The sequence below is a fragment of the Crocuta crocuta genome, unplaced genomic scaffold (genome assembly GCF_008692635.1).
Source record: "Crocuta crocuta isolate KB4526 unplaced genomic scaffold, BGI_CrCroc_1.0 scaffold35, whole genome shotgun sequence".
Classification (NCBI taxonomy): domain Eukaryota; kingdom Metazoa; phylum Chordata; class Mammalia; order Carnivora; family Hyaenidae; genus Crocuta; species Crocuta crocuta.
Window position 1 is genome coordinate 4278475 of NW_027530625.1, and position 27001 is coordinate 4305475.

The following is a 27001-nucleotide window of genomic DNA, read 5'->3' on the forward strand; positions in this document are numbered from 1 at the left end:
TTTCACCCCTGGAACTTAATGTATAATTGCATCTCTGCTTTTCCGGTGTTGCTTATCTTCAAGGGAGACAGCTGGTCCCTTATGTGCAATAAAGCTGTTCTAGTTCCCGGTGTTAGGAAGCTCAGGCTCCCTCCAAGCCTAAATCTGTAGTCTGGCACATTTTTTAGCCTCTCTGTTCCTCAAATTGGGGGAATCTCTTCCACCTTCCTATTACTCTCTGCTTATCAAGGGGGCTGAGGCATTGTCCTGGAGCTCCCGACATTGAACTCTGCTGTCAGCAGGCTTCTGAAAACTGGCCTGTTGCTTTTCACAAATTCTCTCTGCTGAGCCGGGAAGAGCCCCCGTGCCAGCTTTCACTATTCCAGCAGGGCTAGAAATGACTGAGGCCTGGTTTGGCAGGGTCTGGCCTGTGGTTACGGTGAGTCACTCACCTCCAGGTCAGTCGAGTAAGGACCTGCATCACTGAGTCTCAGCTTCTTTTCTTTCCTTATTTAGTCTGACTCTTTGGAGGGGGTCGTCCTGCCTTCTGAGAACCTGACCTATATAACGGTAATCTTTCTAGTCTCTTTGTGGGGCTGGAAATCTGTGCTCCCAGCCCTGGCCTTGTTGACAGATGTGACATGAAGGTCCTCAGCTCTGTGCACGCTTGCAAAGCATGATCTAGCATCCTCACACGTTAACTTTGCTAAAACAGAGTTTATATTTAGAGCCTAGACCCCACTGCATGTGAAGAACTTGAACTCTCTGGTTCATTTTTGCACCTGCCTCGTGCTGGTGACATGTTCTTGGGTCCCAAGTATTTTCTAGGTGAGGTCCCACTGCTGGGGCAGCCCTCTCAGGGAGGTAATGGCATGCTGAGCCGTGACGCTGTACCCAGCCTTGCCCTGGGAAGCCTGCTGCTCGGCCCCAAGCCTCCTCTTCTGCCAAGGGGACACGGGGGTGGGGGAATGCGGGGGGTGAATCTTATTTAAAACTCTTGAAAAAGCACCTAATCATTTATGCCAAGTGTCTCTTCCCAGTGTCTCTTATTGATACTACTAATAAGGGCAATAATAACAGCTAACACTAATTGAGTAGTTTTTATGGGACAGACCTTGTGCTTAAAATAAACTTTTATTTGTTCTAATTTGTTCTTTTTTTTAATGTTTTATTTGTTTTTGAGAGAGAGATAGAGACAGCATGAGCAGGGAAGGGTCAGAGAGAGGGAGACACAGAATCCGAAGACAGGCTCCAGGCTCTAAGCTAGCCGTCAGCACAGAACCTGACGCGGGGCTCTAACCTACGAACTGCGAGATCATGACCTGAGCCAAAGTCGGACGCTTAACCGACTGAGCCACTCAGGTGCCCCTAATTTGTTGTTTCTAACCCTGTTAAGTAGGCGATACCAGCAGCCACATTTTGTACGGGAGGGAGCTGTTGCCCAGAGAGGTTAAGGACTTCTATCTGTGACTGAAGCACCTGCCCCTAAGGACCCGATCGCCTTTATATCCTCCCATTCGTAGAAAACAAACAAAGCCTTGTCCTTCCTTATAAAAGTGCTGCAGAAAGGCTAACGGGTTTCCCAGGGATTCCAGAGTCGTCTGGAAGAGTGCCGTTTTTCAAAACACTGTCTGCAGACCACCTGTATCAGAATCCTCCCGGCTGCTTGTTAAAGTCGCAGACGTGCTGAATCACAGCCTCCGGGAACAGGGCCAGGGAACCTGCATTTTTAGAAAGCTTCCCCCAGGGATTCTGGTGGACTCAAGCATTTCCATTGGCTTATTAATCACAGTTTATGGGTGGGCCTGAAAGCAACACAAGGGATCTGTGAGGCCGTACGGCAGTGGCCAAGCAAACTTTGTCCGTAAAAGGGCTAGGTCGTACATTGCTTGAGCTCTGCAGACCATACGTTCTCTGTTGCATCTGCTCAGCTGGGCCGTTGTGAAGCCAAAGCCATCGCAGACTACCTGTAACCAAAGGGCGTGGCTGTGTGAACAAAACTTTGTTTGCAGTAACAGACAGTTGGAGGACCACAGTTTGCTCGCCCTTCAGAGTCTTCCTGGCCCACCAGCCCTCTGACACCTCCTTTTGGTGGGAGTTACCCTGGCCCTGTCTGCGACCTGTGGAGAGCTGTATCTGTTAAGGTAAAATCACCTGTTGTAATAAACTCTGACTCTCAGTGCCACAAAATGATAAATGTTATTTTTCACTCACGTCACGTGGGATCTTCTGTGTGGTCCCCAAGCCTCCTTCGCCCACCGCCCCCGCCTTGGTCTTCAGCACCCTCTCCATTTAGCCAGTGGATGAGGAAAGAGAGCAAGGACTATTGGGGGGAATTTTTTTTTTTATAGTTTATTGTCAAGTTGGTTTCCATATAACACCCAGTGCTCACCCCAACAAGGGCCCTCCTCCATGCCCATCACCCCCCTTCCCCTCTTCCTCAACCCCCATCAATTCTCAGTTTGTTCTCAGTATTTGAGAGTCTCTAATGGTTTGCCTCCCTCCCTCTCCTTAACTATTTTTCGCCTTCCCCTCCCCCATCGTCCTCCGTTAAGTTCCTCTTAATCCTCCTATATGCGCAACCATATGGTGTCTGTCCTTCTCTGCCTGACTTATTTCATTTAGCATAACACCCTCGAGTTCCATCCATGTTGCTACAAATGGCCAGATTTCATTCTTTCTCATTGCCAAGTAGTATTCCATTGTATATATAAACCACATCTTCTTGATCCATTCATTAGTTGATAGACTTTTAGGCTCTTTCCATGATTTGGCTATTGTTGAGAGTGCTGCTGTGAACATTGGGTCACATGAGCCCCTATGCATCAGCACTCCTGTATCCCTTGGGTAAATTCCTAGCGGTGCTATTGCTGGGTCATAGGAGAGTTCTATTGCTAATTTTTTTGAGGAACCTCCACACTGTTTTCCAGAGCGGCTGCACCAGTTTACATTCTATTCGTGGGAAATTTTTATGGGCCAGGTCTGGAAGATGGAAGAGGTCCCCATCGTTTCTACCCACACTGCACTAGCCAGTACTCTTACTGTCTGGAGTCCAGAACCCATGATTTCCCAAAGCCTGTGAAGCCCTTGGTCTCCAGACTCTCTCTGTTTGCTTCTTGTGTGTAAAATCCGTCCAGTTCTTGCCCGGGCTCATCTTTTCTTTGTAATAAAAAAACTTGCTACGGTCGGTTAGGGGGAGCCATGCAAAGCATCAGCGCTCTGTCTAGCCACTTCCCCTAGAGTTTTCTCCGTCACCGCGAGTGTAAGTTTCATCCCATATTTTGCCACCGTGTTATGTAGATCTCCATTTTCCCAGCCTCCGAGACCCATTTCCTCCCCGGCAGCTGCCTGCCTCCAGGCCAGTGCCACAGACTGTAGGTTGTTGCTATGGTAGCGCCCTGCTTGCAAGATACCCACTTCCGTATTAGTTTGGGTGACACCGCAGCTTTAACGGGTAAACCTAAATTCTATGGGGTGAACACAATTCGGCGTTTAGTTCCTGCTCACGTCATATTCTAATCCGGAGGCTCTTGGAGGTGTGGCCTTGCGATTCGTCTTTCAGAGACCCAGGTGTCTTCCCTCTTGAAGCTCTGCCCTCCTGGGGGTCCTTGTAGCGCTCCCACCTCTGCTGGCCAAGGTCAAGGAGAGTAACACCTCCCATGAGCTGTGCCTGGAAACGGTGCATGGCATTTCAGCCCATAGCCTCTTGGCCAGAGCTCAGTCATGTGGTCACACTGCAAGAGGGGCTTGGGACATGTCATCTAGTGACAAGCCCAAGAGGAAAACGGAATAGATTTCGGCGTGCACGTAGCAGTGTGTGCTTCCTGGGCCCGGGCTGTCTGGTCTGATGGAACAGTGACCATTGGCTTGTGAGAGAGTATGTCAACCTTCGTGCCCACGAGGGGTGCTCTCAGATATTAGCTAGTCAGATCCAAATGGTGTGCACAGACCTCCATTAATACAGCAGACATTTCCCACGTCCGCTCTGTGGCAAGCAGTAGGCCAGACTCGGGGACCTGCAGGAGAACACAGCTCCTCATGGAGCCCCGGTGACCCTTTAATCTCATCTCCTGCGCTGGGTACCAAGGGGCCAGAGAGCCTGGGGAGGGCATAGGGGAGTTGGGAGGGTTTCAAAACATGGCGGCCGCAGAAATGCACCCCATAGAGTGGAGCCTGGCTCCTGCCATATGCGGGTACTGTCTCTGCAATGTATTTAAGAAGACAGAAATAGTGGGGGGGGGGGGCAACCCATAGCAGATGTTCTGTTTCTCTCTCTCCTGGTTGTTTTCATCGGACACTGCCTTCCCACTATGGAGCACCTGAGGATGTGACTGCCCCAGGACACAGACCTGTCATCTTTTTTGTGTTCGTTTCTGGCTGTTGGCAAAGCTAGGGAGATGGCACTGTGTCTTAGAACGCCCTCGGTGGTGGTGCCGAGGGCAGCCCGGGGAGGGGCCCAGAGCCCAGCATGTTTGTTCTTCTCATGATATTGGCCATTCGTGGTAGAAGCTGCTGCAGGTGTTGATGGTCGGGTGGTGGCCCCGCTAAAACTGAAGAGGTGGGCTGAGCCCGGCCGACAGAGCTCTCGGTCACCAGCCACTGGGCGTCCACTCTCTGCCTGATCTCTAGCCCGGTGCTTAGACGCTCCTGTCCCTGGAGCCCGCTCTCTCGGTAACGCAGGGCCACCAGGGAAGGATCCTGAACCTGTTACGTAGGGCAATGGCAGATTCTCCAGGAGGGTTTTGAAAACCCTGGACCTTGAGGACATATTTAATACAGACCGGAATAGGCCATGGAGGGAAGTTTCAAATCTCTTTCAGGGATTTGGGGGGTGGGGGGATGGGGGGCAGATAGAAAATCCTGTCACCGCAAGTAGGACGGTAGCCTGGGTAATATCTAGGACACCCTTCCAAACTGCAGTCATTAATTTGTTGCACATTTTCTGCTAAGAAAGTGGAGACTACAAAAGGTTAAATTTCTCATATAAGATTAAGTCAGTCTCTTCCTGAGCGTGCCAAGGAGGCTGAAATGTAGAAAATGTAGCCACCTTGTAAGGAAGAATGAAAAGGTACAAAATGCACCTTTCTTTGCATGTTAGAGCCCAAGTATTTTGGATGCATTAAACATGGAGCCCTCGGGCAGTTCTGTTTTCTACGGTAGGAGTTATTTGCATGACCTGTGAGGACAGGACTTGCTAAAGCTGCTTGCATTTGTGGATCCCCGGTGGCTTCACGAGCACTGCCTGGGGTCCTAAATATACTACCTGGTGGATAAGATATGTCTCTTTTGAGTGTGTAACTATGCATTCAAGATGTAAATGCAGGAAGGGTTTCGCCCTTGTTTTAATTGCTCTTCTCCACAATGCATGTGATTTTTCTTATCTGATTTAAGCCTCCTGGGGGGTTGGGGGAAGCATTAGCTACGGTTACATAAAAACCAAATATCCTTGAAGTTAGATTTTTCAGATTTTCTGTCAGGGCCGATCTCTTTTTTCACATTGTCATAGTGTCATAAATTAAAGGGGGGGATTGGGGGGGCCTCCCAGGATTTTGAAGTTTTTCCCTCCCATTTCAAGTTTCATTTCTGCCATATAGCCTTAAATAATGCTGGTTATTTTTATGTTGACTCTTTGGGACAAAGAGGTTCTCTTAAACGAAAGATAATTGCAAGCTTTGTCCCTGGCCTCAAGTTTACTGCAGGGTTCCTCATCCCCTTTGGTTATACAGAAATGAAATTATAAACCACCAGTCGCCTTGGAAATTTCAATCGATTCCAAATGACTAAATATTTAATTCAATCATTGCCTATACTTGCAGGGATGACTCGGGTGTTTTTCTTTTTACTGAGGGCTCCAGGAAGCCGGGCACCGCAATGGCTGCTGAGGACTGTGTCTGTGGCCAGGAGGCTCCCCTGCAGTGAGGAGCCGGGGCGAGCCTGTTCCGTAGCAGAGCCCTTTTTGCAAATGGTAGTGGATTTTTGCAGAAGGTTTGTGGCCAGATCGCTATGTATAATACTGATGAAGCATTTTTGTTCCAGCTCTGTCTCGGAAGACCTAGGCTGTAGACGTGGGGATTTCAGTAGGAAACATTATGGATCTGTGGAGCTGGTAAGTTTACACTGTCTGTTCAGTGGTAGTACATTGATTTAGATTTAGAGCATCGCCAAGCTCATCAGATCTTTTGTTGTCTATTTACTGTCAGACCATGTGGATACAGTCTTAAGGCTTGGACGGGAATAAATGACTATTGAAAGGCCGTAAAAATTTGATCATCTTTATCTACTTGTTTTTATTGTTACATACTCTTAATCTGTGTCTTCCAGTTTGTTAAAAATATGCTGTGGCTTGGTATTTTTCTCTGGTGTATGAAATCGGGGTATGTAATTCAATTAAATGATTAATGAATTAAGAGAGGCAGCATTTGGTTTTCATATTATCTTATTCTTAAAAGTTCACGCATCGAGCTTGTGTGGTTTAAATGTTATTGAAAGACTCTGATTTTCTGTACCTTTGCTTTCTGGATATGTGATAGGGGTTAGAATATTGATGAGATTTTCTTTTCTTCCTATTAAAAGTGTATTTGTTGGGCTAAACGACTGTCATAGGTGATAGATATGTGAAGTGAAATGAAAATATACACATTTTCCTTATGAGAGACATCAGGGTTTATGTGATGATTTTTAAAAAAAAGAGTATGCTTTCATTTTAAAAGAGGGATAATGAAGGCATATTTTAGCCTCAGTTTTTGTTTTTTTTTTTTTAAGACAGAATTGTGATTTTGGGCCCCCATGGAAGTTTGAACAAATTTTTAGGAAAATGTGCTCATAGAATTCTCTTGGTTATTATTTAACACTATGAAAAAACATTACATGTATCTTTCTATTTACCAAAAAAATGAGTTGCTTGGATCCATTTGTGTAGAACCCAGTTATCCTCTCCTAATCTATGCTGCATTCTTGCAGCATTTAAGGAGTAGGAAAAATTATACCAGAGTTGTGTACCAGTAGGATTTTATTCGAACTCAATCATATATTATGGACTTGACTGTATTATGTGGCCCGGGGCTGAATATTCTTGAAAATAGAAAATAAGTGCAAGGTTTGGTCCTTGTTCTTAAGGAATTTACTGTCTTGAGCTGGGCAGATAAGATAAAAAAAAATCTAAAAAATGAATTTAGTCACATAAAAGACACCACTGATTGACTCAGTCAATGCGAGTTCTGTGTCCGGCATCGGGTGGCACCAGGCCAGCGTGGACCACCGCCTCTCCCGGAGGAGCACGTGTCTAACTGTAATTCGGGGTGGGAACTGGTAAACATCAGGAGAGAGATCCAGATAGGGCATGATGGGGGTAAGAGAAGGGAGGGTGTGACCCTTCCTAGCGGGGGATCTTGCGGAAGCAGCCTGCAAGGCCTCGTATAGGCTGTCTGACCTGGGTCGGTGGTAAAAAAAAGATCAACAGCAGATATTTGCAAACAGTGTGATTCTTGGCAGTGATATATTCCAAGGGCAGTGAGCAAATGGCCTTGCCTCTAACAGAGAGTGTGGGGCAGCAGAGCCGAGTGGCCACAGAGCTGGCAGCCTTTGAAAGTGGCCCGGCTGCCCATCCTGGCTCCGCCACCCACTGTTGTCTGGGAACTTCTCTGAACCTCAGTGGTGCCGAGAGACACATGCTCCAAAGCCATGCCTGCGTCATCATTTCCTAGCTGTATGGTCTTGGACTTCTTTTGGCCTCAGTTTTCTCATCGGTGGGGATATTGTATTCTTATATTATGTGAATGGAGATATTAATATTGTCTGCCTTGTAGAATTGTCAGGAGGATTGAATGAGATGGCACACATAAGCACAGTTCGTGGTAGCTAGCCATCTGTGGTGGTGAGGATGAAATTTGGTAACAAAAGTAGACCCCGTGACTCTCAGGTAAAGACTTTGAACCTGATCCAGTAAATCATGTGAAGCTCTTGTAAACAGTGAGAGTGGTGTTCGGGGAGAAAACAAAGTCATGAAGAATGGACCATTTATTTATTTATTTATTTATTTATTCAAATGTTTATTTTTTGAGAGAGAGAAAGCACACACTAGTGGGGGAGGGGCAGAGAGAGAGAGGGACACGGAGGGTCTGAAGCAGGCTCTGTGCTGACAGCAGAGAGCCGACGTGGGGCTTGAACTCATGAGCCATGAGATCATGACCTGAGTTGAAGTTGGACGCTTAACTGACTGACTGGGCCCCCCAGACCCCCAAAGATTGACCCTTTGTAGACCTGTGGCAACCACACACTGTGAGGCCGGGGAGGTCCTTGCGAGTGGTGGTTCAGACTTGAGCAGCCACCTACGTCACGTGGAGAGTCTATCAAGGCAGATTGCTAGGCCCCATCCCTAGAATTTCCAATCCAGTAGGTCGGGGGTTAACCCAGAAAGTGCGTTTCTAGCAAATTCCCAGATGATGGTGATGTGGCTGGTCCCAGAATCACACTTGAAGAAACCCTGCCTCAGCCCGAGGCTAGTCATCGTCACCNGTGTGTGTGTGTGTGTTTCTAGTTGGCTTTTTTAATATTATAAAGTAAATTTAAAATACATTTAAAAATTCATGTATGGGGGCCACTAGGTAGTTCAGTCGGTTAAGCATCAGAGTCTATTTGAGCTCAGGTCATAATCTCGAGGTTTGCGGGTTCAAGCCCCATGTCCGGTTCTGCACTGACAGTGCAGAGCCTGCTTAAGGTTCTCTCTCCCCCCTCTCTCTGCCCCTCTCCTGCTCACATGTATGCTCTCTCTCTCTCTCTCAAAATAAGTACATAAACATTTTTTAAAAATCCATGTATCATTCTCCTGCCCTGCAGCCCCTTTTTTTATCTCCTTTGGGTAACTTCCAGTCTCTAGAGCTACTCACCTCATTCCCACATAGCTGTAATCAAATTATACATATAATTTCCCATTTCTCTTTTTTTCATTTAGCTATATTTTGTAAATGTCTTTTTTTAAAACATTTATTCATTTTTGAAAGACAGAGAGAGCGTGAGTGGAGGAGGGGCGGAGAGAGGGAGACACAGAATCCAAAGCAGGCTCTAGGCTCCAAGCTGTCAGCACAGAGCCCAGCGTGGGGCTCAAACTCACAAACCGTGAGATCATGACCCAAACCAAAGTCAGATGCCTAACCAACTAAGCCACCCAGGCACCCCTGTAAATATCTTCTTGTTGTATAGTCTTCAGATTACCATTTTAATCGTGTGGTCCCCCAACATTGCCATAGATGATGATTCTCTGGGTGCCAGTTCCTCTCCTTTTGTGAAATTAGATTGTGTTGACTCTTGCCTTGTTAGAAATGACAGGCACTGGTGGTTGGAATGGCTGAGACGAATGAAATGAGCCAAGTTCCATTTTTGCCATCTAAGGATCTCTTGAAATTCTCACTCCAGTGTTTTAAGGAAGGAGACATTTTCTATCATCTGTGACCAACAGATATGTTTAAGTTAAAAGCCGTTTTGTGAATTCTCTGGTCATGAGAAAAATAAGGTTAATTTTTTGTTGTTGTTTTTACACACTTGAGTTGCTGAATGTTGTTGGAAACCCAATCAGTCGCGGGCATGCTGAAACTCAAAGTTGGCTAAAAGGTGGCCAGGAGCCTATAAAATTGAAATTTTTGCGTGGACTTCTTTTGACCTTGATCAAATGAGGTAGAAGTCCTTGTGAAGAACCAAGCTTGGCTGTTCACTTCAGCCCTGAGGACAGATTTCGGGGCTCAGTTGGCTTGATTTAAATTGGACATACACTTGGTGAGCGAGAACATGGAAGCCCAGACCTTTATAAGAAGACTCACGGAGGGCTTCTCTTTGCCCACCCAATAACCGCTCATTGGAGGCCTGTCACCCCACGGCAGGCACGGTGCTAGGCACTGAGAGGAGGGAAAAAGCATTTTCTCTGCCCTCCTGGAGCTGTGGTCTGGCTTCAGGAACCAGCCGCCTCCAGTGGTCAGTGCCGCGGCGGCTGCCTCCCCAGATCCCAGCTGTTCCCTCGTGAAAGAACAAAGACCCACTCAGTCCAGCTCAAGTCTCAGGCGACCCACTGAAAGCACATGGGTGGGTCTCACCGAAATGAAGCTCAGGAAGCACAGCTGGGCCTCATGTGACCGGGAAGCCATCAAGCATCTATTTTCTCCGGCTCTCTCTGGTCCCTGTGATTTCTCCTCTGCTCATCGGTGCTGTTCTCTCTGCAGACCAGCTCCCTTGATTACACAGTCGCCTCTCTCCTGTCTGTCTTCCCAGCAGTGGTGTTTTGTTTTGGTTTTTTAATCGTGGTCAAATATGCACAACATAAAATTTACCGTTTTTAAGCATACGCTTCAGGGGGGCAATGAGTATATTCACAATGTGATGCAGCTGTCATCATCATCCACTATCAGAGCATTTTTCATCACCCCAAAGACTAACTGTACCCATTAGGCAACAACGCCACATTCCCCTCTCTCCCCAGCCCCTGTAACCTCTGGTCTACTTTCTGTCTCTATGAATTTGCCTATTCTAAGGACCTTATTTAAGTGGAATGCTACCATTTTTGTCCTTTGTGTCTCGTTTATTTCACTTAGCATGCTTTTTTTTCAAGGTTCATCCATGTTCTGGCATGGATCAGAATTTCATTCCCATTGATGGATGAATTCTTATTCATCCTTATATACACCACATTTGGTTTATCCATTTATCCAAATGAATACTTGGGCTGCTTGCCCTTTTTTTAGCTATGGTGAATAATATTGCCGCGAGCACTGGTGTGCATTTGTTTGAGTCCCTGCTTTCAATTCTGTTGGGTCTGTTAGCTAGGAGTGGAATTACCAGATCATGTACTAATTCTATTTTTAACTCTTTTTTTTTTTTTTTTTTACAAATAGTTTATTGTCAAGTTGGTTTCCATATAACACCCAGTGCTCATCCCCACAAGTGCCCCCCTCCATGCCCATCTCCTCCCTCCTCCCCCCACATCCATCAGTCCTCAGTTTGTTCTCAGCATTCAAGAGTCTCTCATGGTTTGCCTCTCTCCCTTTCCCCCACAATTTCCCCCCTTCTTCTCCCTCATGGTCCTCCATTAAGTTCCTCCTAATTCTGTTTTTAACTCTTAAAGAACTCCCAAGCTTGTTTCCACAGTGGTGGCACCATTTTATGTTTCCATCGGCAATGCATGAGGGTTCCAGGCTCTCCACGTTCCCACCCAGATTGGCTCCATCTTGTTTAATAGAAATTCTAATGGGTGTAGAGGGGCACCTCCTCATTGTTGTGATTGGCCTTTCACTCGTGATCAGCAATGTTGAGCATCTTTTCATGCGCTTATTGGTCATTCGTATTTCTCCTTTGGAGAAATGTTATTCAAGTTCTTTGCCCTCTTTGCCTGTTTATAATGGGGTTGTTTGTTTTGCTGTTGAATTGAATTGTTTGTCTTGTTGTTACTGAGTTATAGGAGTTTCTTATATATTCTGGACATCAATTCCCTTATCAGATATATGATCTTCAAATCTTTTTTTCCTGTTATATAGGCTCTTTTCTTACTCTGTTGACAATATCCTGACACATCGAAGTTTTTAATTTTTTATGAAGTCCAATCCATTCATTTTTCCTTTTTTAAACATACATGCATACATACATTTATTTGTTTGTTTATGTAATCTCTACACCCCACATGGGGATTCAACTCAGGAGCCCCCAGATCAAGAGCCATATGTGCCTCCAACTAAGCCAGCCATGTGCCCCTCATCTAGTTTTTCTTTTGTTGCAGATGCTTCCAATATTACATTTAAGAAGTCATTGCCAAATCCAACTGCCATGAAGATTTCCCCCTGTTTTCTTCTAAGAGCTTGATAGTTTTAGGTTTTATGTTTTTATGTTTGATCCATTTTTTGAATTGTATGTGGTATATGGTGTAAGGTAGGGGTCCAGCTTCATTCAATAGGTTTATGGTCTGTTTGGAGTTATTTTGTGCGTGTGTGTGGAGTGACATAGGTCCGGCTTCATTATTTTGCATGTGGAGATTCGTTTTCTCTGCACTGTTTGTTGAAAAGGGTGTGCCTGGGTGGTCCATTCGGTTGAGCATCCACTTCTTGATTTCGGCTCAAGTCTCACAGTTTGTGAGTTCGAGCCCCACATCAGGCTCCTCACTTGCGCATGGAGCCTACTTGGGATTCTCTCTCTCTCTGCCCCTCCCCTGCTTACACACGTTCATGCACATACTCGCTCTCTCGCTCACCCTCAAAATAAGTAAATAACCTGAAGAAAAAAAAAAAGTCTGTTCTTTCCCCATTGAATGGTCTTTGTACCATTGTCTAAAATCCATCGACCATACATGCAAGGGTTGATTTCTGGCTTTCTCTTTCATCCTATTAGTCTGTATGTCTGTCCTTACACCAGAGTGATATATTAAAATGTTGACAATACAATGTCTTTTCTTTCCTAACACCCTTCCTTGGCCACCCATTTAAGTCTAGACCCTTCACAGAGCCATACAAGAGCCTGTGTGATCCGGTTCTGCCTTCCTCTTCCACCTTCTCTCATTCCGCTGCTCACTGTACTTCCCACATTTGGCCTTATTTTGGTCTCTAGAACATACTGAGTTCCTCCCTGTCCCAAGACCTTTGCACTTAACATTCCTTCTGCCTGGAATGGGCTTCCCCAGTCCTTCTCATGGCTGGTTTCAGCTTAAATGTCACCTTCTCGGAGAGGCCTCCCCAACCACTCTCCCTAAAGTGGACCTCTTCTCCGTGCTGTTCTCTAACTCAGCATTCCTTTTTCCTTTCTTAATAGTATTTAGCACACTCTATTTATTCACTTACTTCTCTCTCATCCACCAGAGATGAGGGTGGGCACCATGTCTGTCTTGTTCACGGTTATATTTCTAAGCCCTGGTACATACTAAATTCTTTTTTTTTTTTAATGTTTTATTTATTTCTGAGATAGAGAGACAGTGTGAGCAGGGGAGGGTCAGAGAAAGAGGGAGATATAGAATCCGAAGACAGGCTCCAGGCTCTGAGCTAGTTGTCAGCACAGAGCCTGATGCGGGGCTCAAACCCATGAACCATGAGATCATGACCTGAGCTGAAGTCAGATGCTCAAGCGACTGAGCCACCCAGGCGCCCCTCATACTAAATTCTTAATAAATATTGTTTATTACTAAATTGATTTCCAGCCCCCCAGTTTCCTTGGTCTTGCATCCCAGTGCGCACCACAGTCTGTTCATCCTTGAGCCCTTATTTCAAATTCCAAGTCGAATGGCTTGGTTCCTCTGGTTCAGGTGTCTCTCCCTGATTGACACCATTGTGTTTGGGGAAGTGGCATCATGTGGTATAAAAACCCTCCTAGACCCATCTCCCCAGCACAGTTTGTAGGTGGGGCAGCTTCTCTCTGAAAACGTTATAGACAAAATTCAGTTGCAAACAGCTGGACCCCCCACATGTATCTCTAACATTCCTTCATCTGGTAGATGATTTAAAAGCTCAAACAAAAAGCACCTGGTGAGAATTTCTTCTGCTGCCAGTGGACTCTTCTCCTGGGCACTTTCCTCAGTCCCACACACAAGGGGGTGGATTATAAACTCCCTAAAAATAGGAGTCATGGCTCTTTAGTTACCACTGTGTGCCTAGCACCAAGCACAGTACTTAACGGTCATTACTTAGTAAATATTGATTGAACGAATGAATGGTTCAATTTGGTTGACATCAGAAAGTAGCCTAACCCATCAAATATAAATAAAGGAAAGGAATAACGAGCCTCCTTGACCCCCCCCCCACATATAATTGGACTCATTAGCTTGCAGTGCATTCCATCTAAAACATATGCCATTTTTCTTCTTGATGAATTGAAATCCTGGTCTCTCATGGCAGCATTCTCGGCAAGGCATAGCTATTACACCATCGTCCATTCTTCACCACTTTATATCGAAATCTGTCAGGAAAAGCAAAGATTGTTTGTAGCTTTCATTGATCTTTTCTTGGCCTTTGACTCAACGGACAGGAACCTGATGTGTTATGAATGATGAATGGTATGGGCACAATATAGACCTCTCTCCTGCCCAGCCCAGCTGCTGATTTTCATATAACCCTACATCGTGATACTTCCGGGGGGTGTCACAATCTGCAAAGGGTAGGATGTTGTCTATTCCTTTTTAAACCTGGACCTTAATGACGCAAGCCTGCATTTGGACGAGTTATACGCTCCCCTGATGAACAGGAAAGATGCATAAATGCTTCTCTATGAGGGTGGCTTGGTTTTGTTGTTAGGAACTCACGGTGGCATCCAAGGCTATCTGGCGGTACGATCTAAATACTATCAAAAAGACGGTTTAGGGTGGACTTGCTTGGCATCTGAGGTTTTATCTGTGTGGGGACTCTTGAAGTCCGATATGTAGCGATTTGTATTTTTGCTCAGACATGAATTTGAATTATACCTGTGGGAGTCTTGTGCAGAAAGATGATTCTTGGCTAATGAGTGATGTAGCTGCCTGTCCCACGTCCCTGACTCCGTGCGGCTTTGTTCTCCGTTCAGGGTTGAGTAGGCTTTTTGTTTTCATAGGCGTTTGATGGGAGAAATTATATTCTGTGTCATATTACCAAATTGAGAGATTATTGAAGGCACCAGCGTATTTCCCTCAGGAACACCAGAGCATCAAGGCTTCGGCATTCTGCAGCTAAAATCTCAATTTTGGTAGATGTTTTCCAAAACTGAACCAGTTTGTGTCTAAGTCTGCAGTAGCAGGTTGACTCAGTTAGGTACCCCCAGACATGTTTATCTCAGAGCATTTACCAGTAAGTTAGCACAGCTTAAAAGTGTGGGTGCTTTTTCAGATATTTTTGGCATCTTGGTGGGTGATTGGTAATGCTGACTTTGAAACTCTTCCAGGCTAAAATTATTGCAACCATTTCCTGTGATGTAGAACCTTGAGACCTTCAACATGTAATTATGTATATGTATCATAGTGGAGCCAGAACTCTTCTATTTTGATAATTATTTTGTTATTCCTATTATTAGTATTAGCATTTATTGAATGTTTACTATGTGCCAGTCACTGAGCTCAATGCTTGGTGCATTTACCTCTTTAACCCTCACAAACAACTGTAGGCAATAGGCATTATTTCATTACACTTCACCTCGTGCATGCTCGGGGGACATTTATGGATCTTGAATGGATCCCTATTTGAATGATGATCTCATAGAGGTCCCACAGCCAGTGAAGCAGTAAAGGTGACATTTCAGCCCAGGTCTGCATGGCTCCAGGAGCCCCTGGGCCTCGTCGCTCAGTCTCCAAGCCACTGTTGATAGGCTGTTTTCTAAAGAAATGAAGTTGATTGTTAGAGTAGACAAGCCTGCCCTTGACCAATAGCACATAGTTTTAGGTTTTAGCGCAAACATATAATTTCAAGCTCTCTTCTGGCCAAACCTTAACCAGCTTGATTTTAAGAAGAATGTTGCTAAGGAATTCTCCAAAGAGACATCCATGCCATAAATGGTTTAAATTTAACTCCTGGATTAATGTCCACCATAAGATAGCTACAAGCACTTGGTCTTGCCGTTCTTGGCCTCTCTCTGACTTGCTTCTCTTGATCTGTGGCTTGGCACTACATCTTTAACTTGGCCTGATGGATAAAATGGGAAAAAAGCCATATGGATCTAGATGGTATGTCTCTCGTAGGATGCTCTTGAGGATTTTTCTGTCTGCCATAAAATGTCTCTTTTACGAGGGCCTATGAGGAAAGTTTCACTCCAAACCAAGAAGTACGGTGCTTCTCCCGAGGAGCTGCTCTGTTGCTAATTTTATAGGCAGTGGGGGGGTACTGTCAATGACTGGAGCTTTTTCCTCTTTGAATTGGCCTCCAGGAGGCTCAGAGCCCTGTTTATGGCTTGCCTCTCACCACCTTAATGGACTTTATAAGGGACATCCTAATCGGATTCTCTTGCTTTCACTTTATTTACACACACCTAATTTGCCCTTGTTTGAGTTTGCTCTGTATCTAATTTCATCCATTGAGAAAGATATATTTCAGTAAGCTGCTTTAAATATTTTTAAAAATAAGGTCGAGCATAAACAAACAAGGCATTTCACTCTGCAGCCCTTAACAGTGTATCTTTTGTCCCCTTTTGATGGTAGTCAGGTTCATGGAATGATTCTGACCCTTGTTTCCTCCACCCTATTTGTTGATATATTATGACTTATGACCTACTTTCCTAAGATCAGCAGCACCTGAGGAGAATTAGCACCATCTGACCAGCCATTTGGCGACCGTCTTGGGTAGTTGAGACCCAAAACGACACCAACTCCACAGGCTTAAACACACACTGTAGTAAGAAAATCAAACAAGTCCTCCAGATCTTCCCAGGAGAAATCTTGGAAACAGTCACGATATTCAGCATAAGCGTGCTCTCCAGTTTCAAAACTAGAACTGGAGAGGGGCACCTGGCTGGCTCAGAGGATGTGACTCTTGATCTCAGAGTTATAAGTTTGAGCCCTACATTGGGTGTGGAGTTTACCTGTACGTACACACGCGCGCGCGCACGCACGCACACACACGCACACACACACACGCGCACACACACACACACACACACACACCTAGAATTGGAGGTATTCCATTCCCAACCTTCTGCAGGTCTGGGCATGCTCATGCTCTTCCTTCCCGGCGGCCTCCCTTCCCCTTGCTGCCATGTTTTTCCCCACGACAGGATCTCCCTGCCGCTGTAATGACCGTGGCTCAGCTTCCCATCTCTGGCTCCTGCACCTTCTGCGGGTGTCCGGGGTCTTTTGTTTACTGACTCTGGTAGTCTTCAACTAGTGGGATACAGTACCCTGGCCTACTATAAAAATAACTTCTGGGGCACCTGGGTGGCTCAGTCAGTTAAGCATCCGACTTCAGCTCCGGTCATGATCTCACGGTTCATGAGTTCGAGCCCTGCATCGGGCTCTGTGCTGACAGCTCAGAGCCTGGAGCCTGCTTCAGACTCTGTGTCTCCCTCTCTCTCTGTCCCTTCCCTGCTCATGCTCTGTTTCTTTCTGTCTCAAAAATAAATTTTTAAAAAACATTTAAAAAAATTTTTTAAATAAAAAAAAATATTTCCAAATTCTGATCAATATGGATTTCAAATATACTGACCAATGAATAACAGTTTATTTTTTCGATAGTCAGAGGTACACACTGTTCACAGATTGCTTGGTAAATTCTTCACAGGAAATCACGTTTTCTGCCTTGATTGTGGTTTTACACATACCAAAGGCGGCAGATTTCTCACATGTGGCTCAAACACACAGTCTTGCTTACTGCCTGTTGGGTAACATCCTTTGCCTCTTTCATCTTGTGCCAGAGCGATCTCTAGCCTACGCTTGTTACCTGCTCCCCCTCCCCATTCAAGAAGATGGGGCTCAGGAGCGGGTACCGTCAGTTATGGCAAAAGTAAACTTTTTAACCTGCTCAAAAATATATCATGTTAAATACCTTTGTATACTGTTGTCATGAAGAGAAAATATTTTCATTGTTTTGAAAGTGTTCTTTTTTTTTAGTATGTATGTATGTATGTACGTATGTACTTTGAGAGAAGAAGGAAGCAGAAGTGAGGGTCAGAGTGAGAGGAGAGAGCAAGAATCCCAAGTAGGCTCTACACCAACAGAGCCCGGTGAGGGGCTCGAACCCATGAATGGTGAGATCGCGGCCTGAGCCAAAGTTGGATGCTCAACTGACCGGGTCACCCAGGTGGCCCTGAAAGTGCTTTTTAAGAACCTGTGGTTACTTCTGAATTTAGACAGGTCCTCTATCAAAACTGTGGGATCAGACAACCACTAATACACACACACACACACATACACACATGTTTGAAAACCACTGTTTTACTTCTCTCAGGGCTGCTAAAGTTGAAAAGGAATTTGGTCTTTTTTCCCAGAATTTCACATGTGGGCTCTGCATATTGAGAGCTGTTTGCAAGAGCAGAGAGCAGCTGTGGGTTCTACAATTTGTTTCCCTTGTTTTTCCCGACCAGGGGAGGTTAGGGCAGGTCCTGCCCCCCAGTCATGTCATGCCGACTGACCACAGAGGGCTCCCGGTTTCACGCCCACTCTTACTGTTGAGCCACAGCTAATATTCTCGTTTTTATATTGAACTGTCTCACCCGCTTAATTAGAGCAGTGACTTTGGCTTCCTTTATGTGTAACAAAAGGATTGTGTGCTTTCCCAGCTTTTTAATCGGTCTACTGCAGTCATCGCCATGGCGCATGGTCTTCTAAAATCATAATCTCAAACTCATTTGCCGAAGAGATGAGAAGATGTTTTAATTACTCTGGGAGCACATCTCAGCCGCACTTGGAATTCTCTTTTTCGATCCCAGTGATAGTTCCACAAGTTCCCTTCTGAGCCCCTCCTTTGGATGCCTCCCCTTCTTGTCCTTTGCTGAGCCTGCTCTTGCCAAGGTCACAAAGACCTCCTCGCTCCCTCATCTTAGCCGATCCTCGTCTTTATCCTACAGGACCACCCTGCAGCGTGGCCTGTGACCCCCTTCTCCTCCCACAGGGCCTCCTCTGCCTCCACTCCCTGCCTTCCCCTTCCTGCCTTCCCTGCTTCACCTGCTCAGCTTCTCTTCTGCGGGGGCCCCCACATTTTGAACAGGGTTCCATCTCGGACACACTGCTCCCCCACACTACATGCTCCTTGTTGGTGATCTCTCCTACCCTGTGGCTTCAATTATTACCTTCTGACTAGTGACTCACACATCCCTGTATTCTTCCCAGCTCCCTGTCCGCAGCATGTAGCACCATCTGCCTAAATGCCCACTGGATGCCTCTCTTAGGACAGGCTATAGGCAGCTGAACTCAGGCTGTCCTTCTTCCCTGCCCCAGCCCCCCGAGCGGATGGTACTACCTTCTTGTCAGTTGCTAATTCCAGAAACCAAGAAATCTCCCATACCCCACATCCAGTGTCTTACCAAATCCTGTTGGTTTTCTACCCCAGACAGACATCATGGCGGAATTGTCCTTTATGCACATAGGTATATACATACCATGCTAGACAACCTTTTAAGTGGTAGATAGGTAGATAGACACATGTACACACACGCGCACATGGCAATATGTATTTATGTATATATGCTAATTTAAATTCCACACCCACCTGATGAGTTGTTAATACCCCCATTTTATAGATGAGATAACTAAAGTTCCGAGAGATTAATGAACTTGTTGAAGGTTACACGACCAGTAAGTTGTAGAGCTTGTCCCCTCCACCCCCCACCTCACCCACAGTAGTACAGTAAAACTTTGGATCAAGAGTAACTTGTTCTGTGAGTGTTCCGCAAGATGAGCAAACATTTCTAATAAACTTTGACTTGATAAGCGAGCAATGTCTTACACTATGAGTAGTATGTGATACTGAGCATCACATGATCACAACTGAGCCAATGAGTCTCCTCTCGCACACGCACTGCTTTCTTGTTGGCGATGGTCTCCCATGCACAGATGCTCGGGCTCAGGCCTCGGTGTTTGGCAGGAATCAGTGGTTTTTGAGAACATTGGAAAATGCCCACCATGGGCATCAGTGTATTTTCTGTCATTTCAGAGCACCTATGGACAGTCCTTTGCTTTTCCATCCAAGAGTAAGCTTAGGAATGAATGCTTTGCGGGGTGCCTGGGTGGCTTAGTCGGTTAAGCGACTGACTTTCACTTAGGTCATGATCTCGCTGTTCGTGGNAAAAGGAATGAATGCTTTGCTTCACTCTAGGTCAAGCTGCCTGCAGATATAGACCCTTTCCTCTGCTGCCTTATTGCCAGTTACGTTAAATACGGTACAGGAGAAGAGTTTATTAATACTGTACTATAGTCAACATCCATGAGAGGGTACACAATGGCCCCCATGCAGAAAAAGGTTCCATTGAGCCAATAGATAACAGTGATTCCGTTAGTGATAGTGAAAGTCTTCCTACACCCTGACCCTCCTCTCTCTGGTCTCCCTCACATCAGCCCTGAAGGTTTTCAAAGGGAAGTGCAGGGTAATTTGTTTGTGTATTTTTTAATACTTTGTATTTTCTTTACTATTTTGTGTTATATTACAGTATTATAATCATTTTTATATGAATATTTTTGTGTTGTGGAATGAACCATCTGAGTTACTGTTATTTCTTATGGGAAAATTCACTTTGATATACCAAGCACTTTGGATTACAAGCATGTTTCCGGAACAAGTTATGCTTGCAAACCAACGTTTTACTGTATTTATCAAAAAGTTGCAGGGGTGCCTGGGTGGCTGAGTCAGTTGAGCATCCGACTTTGGTTCAGGTCATGATCTCAGTTCGGAGGTTCAAGCCCCACGTCGGGCTCCGTGCTGACAGCTAGCTCAGAGCCTGGAGCATTAAAAAGAACATTAAAAAAAAATAGAACATTAAAAAAAATTATTAAAAAAAGTTGTATTTACCGAAAAGTTGTTATCTTGCCATTTTACAGCCTCCTCCAGCGCCCCTTCAAACTTCATTGTGCATAAAACTCGCTTCAGAAGTTTGTTTAAACCTCAGGTTCTGGTTCAGTATGTCTGGGGTGGGCTGAGTAGTGTACAGTGTTTATAAGCTTCCATTGTCAAAGTGACTTCAAGGTCCTTATACATTTCCCATTTGTTGTCTGTCTTTTTTTTTTTTTTAAGTTATTTCTGAGAGAGAGAGAGAGCGTGAGCAGGGGAGGGTCAGAGATAGAGGGAAACACAGAATCGGAAGCAGGCTCCAGGCTCTGAGCTAGCTGTCAGCACAGAGCCCGACGCGGGGCTCGAATCCGTGAACTGTAAGATCATGACCTGAGCCCTGAGCCGAAGTCAGACCTTAACCGACTGAGTCACCCAGGCGGCCCCCACCCCCCATTTGATTTCTTAAGGAGATAGGAAGAGGGAAAGAACAGGAACGTTTGCTTCTGTGTACTCCCTTCTTTGTGTGACATTTGTGTCATTTCCTCTTTCCCTGAGCTTCTGGCATTTTGTCTTGTCTCCCTGACATCTCAAAAGATTGCATTCAACCAGCTTTGATAAGATTACATCAAGTTTGCCAGAATGCTCAGCTGTAATTAACCTGAGTCCTGGGGCTTTGATTTCCTTAATGCTGTAAAGAGTTTTTTCCCAGATATTCAGCTCTGTCCACATCCTCTGGATGCTTACAAACAAACAAGTAGCACCACCAACCAAAAGCCTCCAGTATGTCTCCTTTGTGTGCGGAATAAAGTAGGAACTCTTTCGCCTGACATTTAAGGCTTTCCACAGTGTCTCTCCAGCTTGTCTTTGGAGCCTTTGCTCACATGGCCCAGGATCCAGCCAAACAGGCCCTTACCCGCCATTACCCAGGTGCCGGGGGCCCCTTTGTAGCTCTCTTTCCTTCTAAAATGCCTTCTCGAGGGGCGCCTGGGTGGCTTAGTCGNTAAAAAAAATAATAAAATAAAATAAAATAAAATGCCTTCTCGAAATATGCACCTGCCAGGTCTGTTTTCCCAGCAGCCTTACCGATTCCCCTATGGGAAAGTCATCTTTCGCTCCCAAGAACCCTCCATTTCTTTGCCTTTCTCTATGGCACCTGTCATATTTTACACTATAATTATCTTTGGGCAGTCTTGCCCTTTTGAGTGGGCAAGGCTCATGCTTCTTTTGATATCATGTCCCCAGCGGCGTTAGCTCACTGCCAGAGGTCCATGTATTAGCTAAGAGAACCGTTTCGCTAAAAACCTGGTGTCTGATAGATTCTTTTCTCAGACTTTTTTATATTTACTTCCCAGTCTCTGTGTGTGTGTGTGTGTGTGTGTGTGTGTACGTACATGCCAACATACTTCTAAATATACTTTTCTGATTGTGAAATGAATACACATTCGTTATTGAAATTTTGAATTGCACTGAAAAGCATAGGAAAATTAAATTCATCTATAATCCTACCACCTACAGATAATCAATATCAAGATTGACTCTTATGTCCCTTTAGAAATTACACTTATATACAAAATGCGTTTGTGTATTTTATTGATATCTTTACTCAAAGACAACATATAATCGGGGTGTCTGGGTGGCTCAGTTGGTTAAGTTTCTGACTTCTGCTCAGGTCATGATCTCAACGTTCATGGGTTCGAGCCCTGCATCAGGCTCTGTGCTGACAGCTTAGAGCCTGGAGCCTGCTTCAGATTCTGTGTCTCCCTCTCTCTCTCTCTGCCCCTCCCCTACTTGTGCCCTCTCTCCCTCCCTTCCTCTCTCTCAAAAATAAACAAACATTTTTTTAAGAAAAAAAAATATAATCTTTTTGAAAGCATGGATTCTCTTCCACAAGCAACTTTTTTCTCCTCCCATACACATGTCTTCTTTCTCCTTCATGTCTGATTGTGTCGGCTGTGACCTCCAGAAATAATATCGTGGCATCCTTGTCCTAGAGTTCTGGTAAGTTTGAGGCAGTACATGAGGGGATGTCTTCTCAATCATTACGTATATGAGACCATCTCAAGTAATTCCTTCCAAAAGAATGACTTGGCTGGTTTTAACATTTCTCAATTATCACCTTTTTCTTTTAAAACTTGACACATCCGGGTCTGATTCACTTCATGGGCCTGCTGCAGCAAATGACCACCAAGTGGAAATGTATCCTCTCACGGTTCTGGAGGCCCGAAGCCCGAAATCAACACGACGGCAGAGCTCTTGCTCCTTCTCCGAAGGTTCTAGGGGAAAATCCTGCCTTACGTCTTCCAGCCTCTGGGGTTGTCTGCAAACTGACATCCTTCGGGCTTGTGGCTGCCTCCCTCAGTGTCTGCTNAACACCTCCCTCTCATAGCTCCTGGTGAAGACACCAGCCCTTGGATTTCCGTCCCACCCTAATCCTGTATGACCTCATCTTAACTTAATCGATCACATCTGCAAAGACCGTCTCTGCAAATAAGGGCACATTCTGAGGTTCCAGATGGACATGCATTTGAGGGACACTGTGCAACCCGCCCTGGTCGTCTTCTGCCTTACAGCGTTCCGTAGAGAATCCCGAGGCAGTTCATTTTCTTCTTCCTTGGTGCTCCTTCCTGCCTGCCTTTTTTTTCTTAGATTTTCTTTTCTCTACTTTTATTTTAAAGTTTCCTGTGTTTCTCTTTTCATTAATTTTTGCCTAATGCAGGGTGCCTGGGTGGCGGCTCAGTTAAGGGTCCGACTTCAGCTCAGGTCATGATCCCACATTTCATTAATTTTTGCCTAAAACATTACATCCCTTTGATTCTTGGTCCCTGGTCTTAGGTCAGGGATGAGTATTTTCTTCTGCTGTATCTCTGATTATTGCTCATCGTCCCCCCTCAAAACAGTAAGAAGGATCTTTTTTCTCTGCTCTTTCTTTCCATTCCGGAGAGGCATCTCAAATAATGAATATAATACTGTTGCTGTTTTCTGCAGTGAACATTTTGCTTCCTATCAGTGAGAATGTTAATTCTGCATTTGTATTTTTTGGTCCTCTTTTTTTAATCCCTTCCAAAAACTTTATGCACTTGTTGCAAAGATCGTGTCTTTCGTCCTACTGAGGATAGCAACTGCTTTTCTGAAATTTTGGTTTCATGGTTTTTAAAAAATGGTGTGCTTTCCTTTCTGGTTTTCAAGAGCATATGTAGCATTTTTTTTCATAGCTCCCATGATGAGTTTTTTGTCTTGTTTTTTAACAGAAATCTTCAAACGAAAACAAAGAGCTCTTTGGGCTTAGACCTTGTATTTTTCAACTGACAGAATCTATGACTGGCCATCAGCTCTCATTGTTCTTTTGGGCACCGCGTCTTCTCTGAGCTGGAGAGCTGAATGGCTGGTGGTTGAACAGAGCTCCCTAATCAATGTCGAGGGTCTAGCGGGTGTTTATCCCGTATAGCTCTGCAGGAGGAAGATAGGATGTTCTCCGTGCTTGGCTTTGGCTGCTCTGAACCCGTGGTTCCAGAATTTATCTGTGTAGCAGGGTCTTAGCGGGGGAGAGATAGCAGCAATCTGATGGGAAGAGGGATGTTGAAGTAATGTGTGCTCGGCTCTTCACATAAGCTTGAGAAAATGGCATCTGTGTGGATTAAAGGATAGGATGGAGATTATGATGAGGTTGACCGTCTCCATCCCAACCGCTCTTGGGCGTGCTGGCAAAACTGTACTCCCAAGATGCCTTGCTCCAGGACTCCCGTCTGTCTTCCTACCTGTGGCATTCTGCTTGTGAGGACTGCATTTCCTAACATGGACTTTCTCTCCCTCCCTCCCCACTTCCTTCCCCAGTGTTTTCTTGGGATAGGAAAAGGGGGCACTGGTATGGCTGTAGCTACTTTACTTTTTTTTTTATTTTTTTAAGCATTTTATTTATTCCTGAGAGAGAGAGAGACAGACAGACAGACAGTGTGAGCAGGGGAGGGTCAGAGAAAGAGGGAGACACAGAATCTGAAGCAGTCTCCAGGCTAGCTGTCAGAACAGAGCCCGACACGGGTCTCGAACCCACAAACCATGAGATCGTGACCTGAGCCGAAGCCAGACGCTTAACCGACTGAGACACCCAGGCACCCCTGACTGCAGCTACTTTCAAGTGCAGTAGCCAGGCAGTATAAGGATGACTCCCAGTATTTCATTGTTATTCTTCATTTTGACCCAACGTCTCTCAGCCAAGGTGAGACCGTGGAGGGAGGAATAAAGTGCCCTCCAGCTTTCTGTGCTGACCGCAGATTTGCTGTGTGTCCGGCAACAAAGTCCGTGATCATGTGTTTCTCCATTCTCCTCCATCAGCCATGTAGTAAGTAGGAAAAGTCCTGCTATTTTGGCCGGGGGAGGGGCAGCCTTTCTTCAGACTCATAAACTGCCATCTTTCATGTTGAATCTTCACAGGGATCTTTCCACGAGGAAGTTGTGTATCGAGGACTGAGAGCCAGAGATTATTTTAATGAGGAAACCAAGACAGATATGTTTTGAGATGGAAGCATCCTGACTGGCCTCAGACTTCCCGGTTAAATAGATCAAGAGGTCAGCTCTTTGAAGAAAGGGTGTGTCTGGGATGTTGATACGGTGATTGACTGGCCAGGGACAACATGGGAGATGTCCCGGAAAGGGAGGAGGGGATGAGAAAGGGATTAGGGATTGGCCATGCAGGTCTAGTTGGGGTCCAGTAGCCCGAGCCTGTCGTAGGCCTAGTCTCCTGGAAACTTGTATATCTTTGAACACAGAAGAGAAAGAGCGAGGGTATCCTCGGTACCAGGTGACTAAGAGCTGGGTCTTCAGGGGGGAGCATGAGACAGGTTTCAGTGTGCAAGACCCGTGTGCTGGTAAGCTCAGCATTGCCACAAGCGACCACGGCTCCCAGCCAGGACACGTACCCAAAATGCCAAAGTGGGTTACAAGCTATGTATGCGATGACAGAACGATGGCAGTATGAGAGAGAGCATGTTTGGGCTTTTAGCAGCAGGTGGCAAAGCCGTGACGTAAGCGAGGTCATTAGATTTGAGAAAGCAGAGGACATGAGCTCAAGACAGCAGGTGAATCCTGGTGATGGGTGCTGCATTTGCTGAGGGTGGTGACCAGGGACGGTGATGACGACAAAGAGTGTGAGCCCAGAGGGGCGCCTGGGTGGCTTAGTCAGTTGGGCGTCCGACTTTCGCTTAGGTCATGATCTCACGGTTCGTGGGTTCGAGCCCCGTGTCGGGCTCTGTGCTGACAGCCAGTTCAGAGCCTGGAGCCTGTTTCAGAGTCTGTGTCTCCCTCTCTCTCTGACCCTCCCCTGCTCACGCTGTCTCTCTCTCTCTCCTAGAAATGAATAAAACATTAAAAAAAAAATTAAAAAAAAGAAAGAGTGTGAGCCCAGATCTAAGGCCTCGGCAGTCCTCCCTCAGCCAATATCTGTGCTCCTGGCGGGAGGGTCTTCTGACCCACCTGGATGCTCTGACGTGTGTGCTGGTGGCCAGCTCTCCAGCTGCCCGAACCCCCAAGCCTTCTCCCTGCCCCTGGGCGCAAGCAGAGTAGGATCGAGGGGAAGAGAGGGAGAAAGAGAGCCTCTCTGGTCCCTCCGCCCTGCCCCTTGCCTCTCCCTACAGGCCAGAGAAGTGAACCAAGGGTGTCCAGGAGATGGGGGCCAGACGCAGCCCTCACCAGTCAGGGGGTGGCTCATCCTACTCATCTTTAGGCCCCATTCACCTCCACTCCCCGCCTTTTTTTTCTTTTGCTGAAGTGTAGTTAACATAGAGTGTGATATTAATTTCAGGTGTACAAAATAACGCTTCAACAATTTTTTTTAGAGTTTGTTATTTATATTGAGAGAGAGTGAAAGAGAGAGCATCTCAAGCAGTCTATGCACTGCCAACACAGAGCCTGATGAGGGCTCAAAATCACCAACCGTGAGGTCATGACCTGAGCCGAAACCAAGCCAGACGCTTAACCGACTGAGGCACCCAGGTGCCCCGACAATTATTTTTGATGGAAACATTTAAACTCTCTTTCATTCCTTCTGAGTAGTACTTTCTAAGTCAGATTGTGTGTGTGTGTGTGTGTGATTTGCAGTCAACACAGTCAAATGGGTTTTCTTGACTCATAATTGTAGTTTAAAAAAATCTGATTCTGTTGGAAACCATTTCTCAAAGGTCCTATAGACCTTCCAGAATAAATTTCATTAGAGCAATGAAACCTTCTCCAGTTCCCCCAGGCAGAGTGAGTCCCTCCAGCCCCTGACCTCCCCCAGAACCCCGCTCTTGCTCCCATTATGACATTTAACCAGGTTGTGTGGTGATATATCTGTTTATACGTGTGCTTCCTGCTAGGCTTTGGGCTCCTCCAGGACAGCGATCGTGTTGCATTTCTCTTTATAAGTTCAGCAGTTAGTGCAGGCCCTGAAAAATAGGTTCTCGCTCATGTTTGCTAGACAGACAAGTGTTTAAACAGAGCTTACAAGCATTCAAATTAAACATTAAAACAGTTTAATCATACTAACTATAATAATCAGGGAATTTTATTTTTTATGAATATACTTTATTGTCAAATTGGCTTACATACAACACCCAGTGCTCATCCCAACAAGTGCCCTCCTCAAGGCCCATCACCCATTT

General features: G+C 45.6%; 1 protein-coding gene across 1 annotated transcript in view; it reads left to right on the top strand.

Moving 5' to 3' along the window:
• The window catches only part of GARNL3 (GTPase activating Rap/RanGAP domain like 3), a 152945-nt gene that overhangs the window by 34400 nt on the left and 91544 nt on the right, over positions 1-27001 (top strand). The window contains exon 3 of the mRNA XM_077768251.1: positions 6016-6085. Within this exon, the coding sequence (XP_077624377.1) occupies positions 6016-6085 (70 nt within the window). The remainder of the gene's footprint in view (positions 1-6015; positions 6086-27001) is intronic.